The sequence below is a fragment of the Panicum virgatum genome, chromosome 6N, assembly GCF_016808335.1.
Source record: "Panicum virgatum strain AP13 chromosome 6N, P.virgatum_v5, whole genome shotgun sequence".
Lineage (NCBI taxonomy): Eukaryota > Viridiplantae > Streptophyta > Magnoliopsida > Poales > Poaceae > Panicum > Panicum virgatum.
The window spans coordinates 44,052,565-44,063,694 of NC_053150.1; the positions used below are offsets into that span (position 1 = coordinate 44,052,565).

General features: G+C 45.5%; 1 protein-coding gene across 1 annotated transcript; it reads right to left on the reverse strand.

Annotated features, from left to right (window-relative positions):
- Nucleotides 1-3,668: 3,668 nt before the first annotated feature.
- LOC120678196 (zinc finger protein 6-like) lies at nucleotides 3,669-4,418 on the reverse strand. Its single transcript, XM_039959346.1, has one exon. The coding sequence runs from the start codon at nucleotides 4,416-4,418 to the stop codon at nucleotides 3,669-3,671; it is 750 nt and encodes a 249-aa protein (XP_039815280.1).
- Between the last annotated feature and the right edge of the window lie 6,712 nt (nucleotides 4,419-11,130).

Below are 11,130 nucleotides of genomic sequence, written 5' to 3' on the forward strand. Positions count from 1 at the left end.
AAATAGCCCCCTACCGCAACACTGTAAAGGGTTGAACTTTTCTGGAATTATAGTACAATTACGATTGTGCCATCGTTCCTTGTGTTCTATACCTTCGGCTCTTCTACTATTGTTTTATCTCCTCTGTTTGGCGATCACCAGCTAGATCACAACATAGATGAATCAAATCAGCATAATGACACGTTCAGTAACCTGACTTTTGAATTTGTATTTGTTTTTTTTAAAAAATGAACAATATGAATGAAAAAAAATGATCATGAGCTTACAGTAGGAGTGATATCTAATGAGGAACAGTCCAGCAGAAGGGTGATCTTGTTCTCCTTGGCCACCTGATCGAGATGAACAAACAACTGAAGGCAATTGCAGAGCATACTAACCATGTACATGTAATCATCGTGGCTTGGCCCATCACATAACCAGGAATTTGACATATTTAGATACATTATTTCAAAAGAGGAACCTATTTAGAGACATTATTTAAAAAGAGGAACATATTATTTATGCTATTTTTCCCAAATATGATACCAAACATTTAGCAAAATTACCAAGAGATCAAATTTCATATGCACATGCAGGATCAAATTTCCTGGATTTGGAAATCCTTACCATCGAACATTTATAATCGGACCAACATCGCAGTAAGTTACAAGCCATGGGTCTCATTCTAAGTCGCTAATGATACCATATCATCACATTTTCCTTCTCTATTTTCACAATAACAGTATATACTACACAACCTTTATGTAGATATCCTTAATGCTAGAGAAGCAATCCAAAACTAATGAGAAACCAAAGATGCTTTATCACACAACAATGTAGAGGTTCTTTCTTACATAATAAACCTGGTTTCAGTGTTGCTTTTCGTGCTTCAACTGCTCAAGATCCTGGAGAAGGCATAGCCTGCAACCAAGTAAAAGAAAGGTGCAGGAATCATTCACATGATAATACTGATACATGTATATAGTGGATATGATTCATAAATTCCAGACATACCCTTTGAATTTCACTCTCCTGAAGAATGCAATCAGTTTTCAAAACTATCGTCTTGCACCTTCACATCCTTTTTCCCTTGTAGCACCCTTCCAACCTTGGGTGATCAAGCACCTGAAATCAGAATATGTGCACAAGTATAGAAAATGAGGCAAATAGATATTGACCCTAATGCTAGACAGTAACAGTGCATGATCTTTTAAGGTTGCGTGTTCAGTAAAGGAAAATATTGACTCCACCAAATTTGCCTTTTAGTTTGCTAGTTAAAATGCCTGTAAGTTGCTATGGGCAAATAAAAATGATGTCAAATAACCAAATACGGTATAGATAATTTATATGAGAGTGTTTATGTACAAAGGTACATGCCAAATATCTTGAACTTAAACTCAATACTATTCGGTTTATGGGAGAATAATTATACATCTGTTTAGCCATGGATATCGAAATCTTCTGCAATGTAACACAAGGAAGAATAAATTGTCTTTTGGGGGTTAAGAATTACATATGAACCATGAAGCAGGATGTTTACCTTGAGATGAGCTCTGTTTGGTAAGCCATGGATATCCGTATCAAATGTGATTATTGCTTAGTAAGCTCAACATGCCGGTATAAGATGGGCTCTGTTTGGCACAACTCTAGCTCCAAGATTCACCTCAGATCGGAAGTTTGTACACTAATATCAAGGACCTTAGGACCCTGTTTTTATTTCTTTCTCTCTTTTTTTTTGTCAAGATTCCATTTTTTTCGCGACCGTGCCTGAGCACGTTTTTCATTAAGAGGAGATTCAAGATTCCATTTGGTTGTAGTGGCCTTCGGCACCTTCATTGGCTCTTTATAGTTACCTGCAAATTTAGTGGAATATATATCAGGGCAAAGAAGCCTATGTAAACAGAAGGCAGTGGTCAACTGAATTAAAATAACGTCATTCTCAAACCAAGATTGCATGACGCAACTGCTACATCGAAGTGCCTAGCTATTGGCTATTTGGAACATTAGTGCTGCGCAGATGTAATCTCAGAATTAGCGTTTGTTTGTTTTATGTACATGAGGGTGCCTATTAAGGCTCATTGATCTAGAGCTTGGATGCTCAATAGGTCTGATAGGTCCTTATAATTTATAATAGATACTGAAAAGAATTTTTTATCTCCGGAGCGAAGGATTTAATAGAGCACACGAAGGCACGTCATGTATTTGGCATAAGCGTAGTTAATGTGGTAGCATAAACGCAAGAGAAGGGTGTACCATCATCATTTATCTTGGAGCACCACTGCTAAACAGGTGGCCTAGCTCATGCCAAAATATATCCAAAAGCAGGGTTCTGTGATTAACAGAAGTCGGATGAGCGCTTCAGAAGATCTGTCGAACGAACCTAATAAAAGTGAATGGTTTGTTACCTTGTGACAATGCTGGTGCCTACAGGTGTAGATTGGTAACTGCAGAGTGGGCAGAAAAAGTATTGATGTGAAGATGCCGCACTCCTAGAAACGGTATCTTCACATCAATACTTTTTCGAGTGGGCAGAATCGGTTCTTGTAATGCAGTTCTGTTGCAAGCACAATGGAATTTTTTTAAGGGTATCTGTTTTATAATGGTGTAAATTACTTTGAATAGCATAAATTTACCTTTTGCGTCATTTTTATTGGCTTTCTTACTCGTTGCATTAAATGGAAAATGCCTGATGAATGAGGAATAATCCCTTGGCCTCCAAGTCGTCGAAGCCATAAAATACTTGTCAGTTCATCACCGTGGCATCCTACCAAGGCAAGGAACGGAAGGCATGCAATGAGCTGTAAAATCCAGTGGAAAATAAAACAATAGAAGCTCCAGGCAGGCGAATGAAATTGAGCTAGGGGCATCATACTTCAGTTCTACTAGTATTGATCTGAAAAGCAATCTTATCATTGAAGCTAACTCTTACCACTAATTTGCATGTTAATAGAGAAGCTGTTTTCTTTTGTTGGCTGAAATATCATCGTTGAATAAATTTCAAGTCAAAAAATCTTGGATCAGGGCAGGACAAACATAAAAATAAGCAGGAAGACTAAAAGAACAGGCAACAGTGGAGGTCATCACAGCGAGATAATACCTTCAGTTCTTCAGGCAAGCACGGATCTGTCATCACAGGCAAGAAGATGCTGCCTGCTAGCTGGGTAGCAACAGTGGAGGTCTATGGCTGCGGCAAAGAGGCCATGATCAGGCGGCGGCGACGGCAGGCCGGTGGACGATGCGGCGGCGCCGGAGATTGCGGAGGGACGAGGGGCAAAGCGGCGGCAAATCGGCATAGCGCCCGGCAGCGGCAGGGGAGGGAGCAGCGCGCAAGCACCGGCGGCAAGCACGTTAGCAGGCCCAAGGAAATCGCTGCCAATGGAAACATCACATCGCTGCCAACAATCCACGCTAATCAATTTCGGGCGTGATTTGTGGGCGTGAAAGGCGTGAAAACGGCCGCGCGACGGAAACGACCTTGCATTGCCAGAGCGAACGATGCGGTTTCCTCCGATTTCCTAATCTGTTGCCGCTCACGCAAAATCGAATCGTCCATGCACGACTTAATCAGAATTCAGAAACGAAATGAATCACTAGCAAGAACAGCTACATGACATGACAGAACATTGTCCCTTGTCAACATGAGGTTCGCTAACAATTAAAAAGCACTCTAACAATGGAGAAATGGGGAGCTAGAGCCTGAGGTTCAGGTCTATCTTGCAACTCTGCGCCTCCTCCTCCTGCTGCCCCTCTTCTTGCGCTTCGCCGCCGACCCACCGGAGCCCAGGCATCCCGGAGTCGAGGACGGTAGGAGCTGGGGCTGCGGCCCTCGACGACGACGTGCTGTAGCCGTAACCATGAGGAGGGTACGCGGGGCGGTCGTGGCGCGCGAGCCCCGCCATGGACGGCTGGGCATGCCCGGCCGGCCACCCGTGGTACGCGCCGTAGAACGGCGCGGCGGCGGAGCCCCGGCCGAACCCCAGGAACGACGAGGGCCTGCCGGTGCCGGCGGAGTAGGGCCAGGCGTGCGGGAGGCGGAGGTGGTGCGGCGGCATGAAGGGGTCGGCGCCGCCGTACAGCCCGCGCCCCGCCGCGGCGGCCGCGGCCGCTGCAGCGGCGGCCCCGCGCTTGGCCAGGGAACGCTCGCGCTTGTGCGCGTTCTGGTGGCCGCCCAGCGCCTGCGAGGTGTAGAACTTACGCTGGCAGTAGTTGCACTTGAACGAGCGCTTCTTCTCGCCGCCTCCCGAAGCCGCCGGCGACTTCTCCTCCTCCGCCACCATGGTTGCCTTCTCCTTGCCCTTGCCCGATGCCACCGCCTCCACGGCCTTCACCTCCGGCACCTCCAACCCGAGCGCGCCGAGGAGGTCGAGCTCCTTTGCCGGCGCATCCTCTTTTTTCTCCCGCGCCTGCACCTCTTCTTCTCCCGCTCCCTCAACCTCCATGACGTGGTACGAGAGTTCTTGGCTGCGCAGCTGCCTAGTTTTATAGAAGAAAGGAGGGGTTAATGTGGAGATAATCTCACAGAAATGCAAGTTTACTTTCCAAATTTAGAGATCACGTGTGATCACAGGATGTTAATGTGGTGGAGATCATGGCCTTAATGCTCAGCAATCATTCTGATCTCTCTTGATCTCGCACTGTATCACCCTTAATCTCTATCCTTCCTTGCCTACATGCAGGATGCGAATTGAATGCTTGCTTCTTTCAGTCTTGCATGCATGGAGCAGATGTGAAGGCATTTCAAATTTCGAACGGGATATACATGCCTTAACGTCTCACGTCAAGTTTCATACTTTCGTCTCAGTTGGCAATGAAAGCTTCATGTCAGTGTATTCTTCTAGTTTCAATGTCGAACTGGTTATTACTTACATCCTATACATGCAAATAAAAATACTATGGGCATGATATGGTGATTGAACAAGGAACATAATGCTAGTTTTTTTATGTTTGAAATAAGATAAGAATAGCACTTTATATGCACTATCAAATACACTATGAATAGGCCATTAAATTTGATCTCTTCACACATTTATTATTTAATTGAAATAAGAGGATTTTTTTAAAAAAATCACCAGTAAGTTAAGCAGGGTTTTTGGAAATAGGCCTACATCTTAATCCTTACGATCTACCACCTGCAATTTTGTGGGATTTTAGATTCGCCCATGGTGCCTGTTGGCCTCATGATGTATAGTTGTCAAAAATCTCTCTATCACTTGTCCCGAATAACTTGCCAAATAAGTTTCTTTCATTTCAATATGTATATCATTGGGACTGAACACATTTTCCTCAAATCCTATCGCTGCTGATGCCATACATGATTCTCCAAGTCGGATGATGCCTGGTCCAGTTATTTGCATGGGTCATCTGAGCCTTTTGACCTAGGCACACCCAATATGGTAGTGCGTGTTTAGCGACATGATTAAATCGCTAATCCCATGATGTGTGTGTGCCATTAGGTGGGGAGATTAAAAAAATAATTCTTCAGAGATGCAATTATAATAGAGGCAAACTAAATATTAAATGTTATAGGCAGGTTAAAAAGAACTATCCAAACTGTATACGGTAAGTTTAAATATTTACACAAGTCATATATGAAGCTATTATTTCAATTCTACTCATGGCAAACGATCAAATACATTAACGTCATTTACGAATTTTCGCAAGCCGCCATCCACCGCCCTAGCTCGGTGAGCTCCAATGCCGGTTTATCTTGTCACCGATTAATGGCCACAATGGATTATTCCTTCTTCACTCTAGATGCTCATGTGAGCGCCATCTCTCGATGCTCACCCTCCTGTTGGCCGATTAGCCACAGCCGCCGCTGGCTTTAATATGACATATTCGACCTTCATTGCGGTTAAGTAAAAATTTTGCAGATTTGTTTTGGTACAAAGGTAAATTATGTAACTAAGACATAATTGGGTAGAGAAGAGATGTGGAGATGTGGTTATTTATGGAATTAAATTTAAATTTATTGGTAAAATAAAAGGAGCTATTTTCATTTATGTTGCATAGTTATGTCTTCGATCTGATATTTACCTTTGGGATTTAGACAAACTTTTGTCCATGTAGCATCAACTCATTCATTGCTACAAATTTTCATAAATTTTTTCAGAAAACTTTCCGTACAAATTTTCTATTGCACTCTTCATACAAATTTTTCAGACAAACTTTACCTACAATTTTTCCGGTTACACTTTTCAAATGACTTTTCGAGATAACATTCCAGATAACTTTTCACAAGGACACCGTAAAAAAGGGGGAAAAAGTATAACTTTTCAAAGACACATTTGGGTACAACTTTTCGCGAGGACACCATGAAGAATAGGGAAAAACAAAGAAAAATAAATAAAAGGAAAGGAAAAAGAGAGAGGTGCATGAGCGGCTTGCGAATCGTGGGCGGCCTGGCCCCGGGGCGCGAGCTGTCGGATTGTGCGCTTACTTCCGGAGGAGCGTGCAAGTGCATACTAGGAGTTAGTTCAGAACGTCGGTCAAGATATGAGGTGTGACATGGCAGCCCGCAGAAGAGAAAAATAATAATTACTGACCTATAGTGGGTACTGTCATGATAGTTACTTACGGTGGACATAGAATAACTTAGAGAGAAAAATTAAGTGCAGCCGGGCTGCAAAGTGAGCCCGGTGCAGCCCTATCGTTTATTTGCGACGCGCGTCTGTCCACGGGATCCGACGCTCGCGTGATTCCGGCTCCAGGCGCCTTATGCTCGGCTCGCTCGCCGCACGCCGCGCTCTCAGCGGCTCTGCCACACGCGATTCAGAGCTAGCTAGTTGGTGTTTCCGTGTTCATCGCATCTAGAGTTCTGCTCCGTTACCGGTGGCCAATCAAATAGCCTTAAGAATTCATACCAGTTTGCATCTTTACAGTGGACAAGATCATCGACGCCATGATCCAGATGTAGTTGAAGTGGTTTGAACATGCGGCTCAGGCTTTCGAGCGCTGCTATCTGTATACATGGAATTCATGAGCAAACAGAAATCAAGCAATCTCAATCTGTAGAAACAATCGAATCCGCTGGGGGTGACCTCAACGGCTTTGACGAAGGAAACTCCAAATATGAGAAACTCGAATTCCTAACCGGAATCGAATCAACCAGTCTACTAATCAACTCGAGGTCCAAATGAACCATAGCAGATAGATCGAGCAACAGCATCAAGGTCAACGTGGTGGTGGGCTCGTAGCTTCTCAGGCAGGCCGAAACGGAGCTCCATCGATCGTCTTGTGGCCGTCACTGTCCTACATTCGAACTTACAGCTGAGCATCGCCCCTCGCGTGGAGCAGTGGATGTGAAACTCCTCGAAGCACCAGGCCGCCAACAGCTGTGTCGAAGGCGAAGCGAGGCAGCGCAGCGCAGCAGATGAGGAGCCCGTGCGTGGGAGAGCCACTGCGAAGCGAGCCGAGCGCGGGCGTGGAGGAGCCTTGCACAGAAATGCTTTGGAGCCAGGACTGCTTGGACGTCGGATCACGTGGGTGTAGGATGCTGATGATTTAGTGCCACTCAGTGTTAGATTTTCCCCACATGTGATTCATTTAGAGATATGCTGAAGGAAAAAAATCAGCAGCAGCCTAAACAAACGAGCTAGATTAGTGCCAAATTTCCTATACTCTTTCTTTTTATGTGTTTAATTTTCTTGCTCTTGTCATTTTTTTTTCCAAACAGAGATCCCAGGTAATTTATGCGAAATGAAGGAGCGTTGTTCCATTAACTAAACAAAAAACAATAGTATGTTGGCCAGCTGTATGTATTACGTAGTCAGCCTACTTTATGCGAAATGAATTAATGTCTACCAGATAGATTTACTTGAGGTTACGAGAGATTTAGATTTTGAAACCGAAAAAACAACTTAGGGCTTCACATGGTTGATGTAGGAATTTCACATGATTGGTATAGGAATTTCACAAGAAAATAGGGAAAAAAATCTCCATTCCAAAGGAGGCCCTAAGTTGTTTGCTATACAACTTTTCTTATTACTATATTGTTTGCCATAAGAAAATGACACATGTATGACAGCCATAATGGTAGCAGGCTACCCACACATCACGTCAAGCTGGCCGTGATTATTAACTGCTTCCCTGATTAACCGCCCTACCTAATATAATGCAATTTGTTGCGCAAGTGCGCAACCTATGCGCAAGATTTCTAGCTCTGCCCCCTTTCATCCCCGGTTCATCTCTAGAGTTTGATCTTGAGGAGACCCAAATATGCAGTTTGCTGGCGGATCGAGTAGCAACCTGCCAGTCGATGATGGCTATATATACATGGTCAGTGTCATCTCACCGGCGACGTTGATAATATTTGGACTTAGCGGTGCACCGAGCAGGCATCAGATTTGTTATTTTAATTTCAATTCGAATATAAGAGCATCTCCAAAATGCCCAAAACCATTCCCAATGACTTCATTTTGGATGTGATGAAAAAAAAACAAGCTCCATCAGTTACCAAAACCAACTCCCAATATTTTCGCTTGCCCAAAACAAAGCCGCATCCGCGGCCAGATTTCCGCGCACCATCCGAACTCCCAATCGGAGATTCCGTGCCAGCCTAGCTCCAAAATCGAGCGCGCATGTCGTCGCCCGGCTGCAGAACAGATTCTTGGAGGCATCGTCAGCACCGGCCGCTGCACGGCACGCCACTGCGTTCTCCTTCGTCCGGGCGACGGTCTCGTGTAAGCGATGCTCGGCATGGGGAGGACTCCTGCTTCCCGGTCACGAAGGAGCACATGGTCGATCTCAACTTCTTCTACAGCTCCAAGCAGCTTCACCGGCAGGGCGCGGCAGCGGCAACACTATCGAGAGAAAGAGACGAGGTAGGAAGAGATTGCTCTCTTGCGGTGGGAGAGATAAGAATGAGAGAGAAGTGGTTTCCTGAGAATATACAGGTCGCAGCTAGCTTCTTTTATTTTTTTTATTGGAAGAGCAGTAGATCATTTCACAGCCGTATAAAGTACATTAAGATTGGAAGCAAATCAAAATAAATATGCATAAAAATACACACGAATAATATAGACGATACACATGCATATCAAATATTTTCAGTATAATCTGGAGTGATACATTGGAATTGTACTCACAAGCTTGGTCAGTGGGAAGGAGGTCCATCTTTGATTACGTGGCACTTTTAACATTAAAATAGGGTCACTGTTGAAGAGATGAATGTTTTTTGTGCCTAAAATCTTTTGGTAAGGTCCCAATATAGAGTTATTGGAAGTAAATATATTAGTAACTCTTGGAGATGCGAACTAAAAAATAAGAAATCAGAAAACATTGTATGATTAATATAATTTTTATTCAACAATATAGAATCTATAATATCGTGAATTTATCTGAAAAAAACTGGGCTATGCCAAATATTTTCAACGCGCTAGAATAATTTAGAAGGCACAACTGCAAAAGAAGGAATATTTTCCATGTGGAAATTAGAAGAAATATTGCCATATTCGACAGTGAGACCTAATCTACACCATCAAAAAAGATTGCCACTTTATACCACATTAGTATTAGTATTTTTTCATGTATATAATGCACTAATTCCTCGATCCTACTACGAAATAATTACAAAACTACTTGGTCCCAAACAAGCTCTCATCTTTTTTACATTCGTTGTTGAAAACATCCAAAACACACTATTGGAATCGAGTAGTTTGCCGTGTGCCTGGGGCACACGGCAAAGCCCATATTGCACACGGTAAAAGCTTTGCCGTGTGCAACACTCGGCAACGTGCACACGGCATACTTCGGCCGGTAAAGTGCTCATAGCACACGGCATAGTTTCCGACACACGGCAAAATAAATGAACAGTAAATAAAAAAATTGGCCCGGCCACTGCCCCACCGCCGGCCGCACCCCCGCCACTGCTCCCTGCCGGCCGCCGCACGCCGCCACCACCCACAAACCGCCACCACTGTAAGCCGCTACCGCTGCCGCCGCCACCGCCGCCGCCGCTGGAGCCATCCCCCCTCCACCGTCGACGTCGAGCACCGAAGGAGGAGGTGGCCGGATCCGGCCTCGCCGCCACACCTAACGGTGATGGTGCGGCCACCCGCCGGGGAAGGAGGGTCCGGGGCCGCGCACCGGATTCGGGGAAGGAGAGGGAGGGGCCTCGCGCCGGATCCGGGGAAGGAGAGGGAGGGGGCCGCGCGCCGGATTTGGAGGAGGAGTAGGGGCCGCCACGCCGTGCCGGAGGAGGAGCAGGGGCCGCCGCTGCCGGACCTCGTGCCGTGCCGTCCACGGCCGTTGCCGGAGCTCGCGCCGCGCCGTCCGCCACCGCTGCCTGAGCTCGAGCCGAAGTTCACGCAGCGCCCTACGGGCGGTCCCGGTAAACCGCCGCCGCTCCTCGCCCCGCCGCTGCTCCTCACTACCGGTGAGGGGCGAGCGGAGGGGGGAGGGGAGGCATGGGAGGGAGACGGCGAGCAGGCAGGAGAGTAGGGGGAGGCGGCGGATCTGAGGGAGGAGGGGGAAGGGAGGGAGGGAGGTGGCGTATCGATCTGAGGGAGGAGGCGGTGTGGGTTAATAATTGTGGGTAAGTGGGGGTGGGGGGAGTTGTTTGCCGTGTGCCTCAGATCTAGGCACACGGCAAATATTTTACCGAGTGTTTTTGATTTGACACACGGGAAATGTTAAGTTTGCTGTGTGCTCGAAAATTTGCACACGGCAAAAGTCCAGACACACGGCAAACTGACCGTTTCCCGTGACAGTTCCCGCTTAAAAATTTCCCTCCAATGATGTCGTAATTTTTGGCTGCACAAAACACTTTAAAATTATTGTTTCCTCCAATACTTTCATTCTTCACAGCGGGAAACATTGCCGCCAAATTACCAACACTTCTGTTGCACATATGAAAGGAACTCAGTAATTGCACCCTACTCTCTGCAGGCTCCCGTCCTTCTCATCCTGGTTCATCTACGTGCATATTGATTTGGGCACCGACGCAAGAGTCACGAGCTGAGGCCATATGCAGCTTTTGGGATCTATATATATACTCTCTCGATCAAACTCAGGTTAGTACAAAATCCAGATTTACATTATAAGTTGATTATTAATAGTTAAACACCTATAACATTATTAGATTACTCACAATTTTATTAATTTTTTACCAAAGGTTCATCACTGGTGCCGCTAGGAAAATGACAGCTCGCC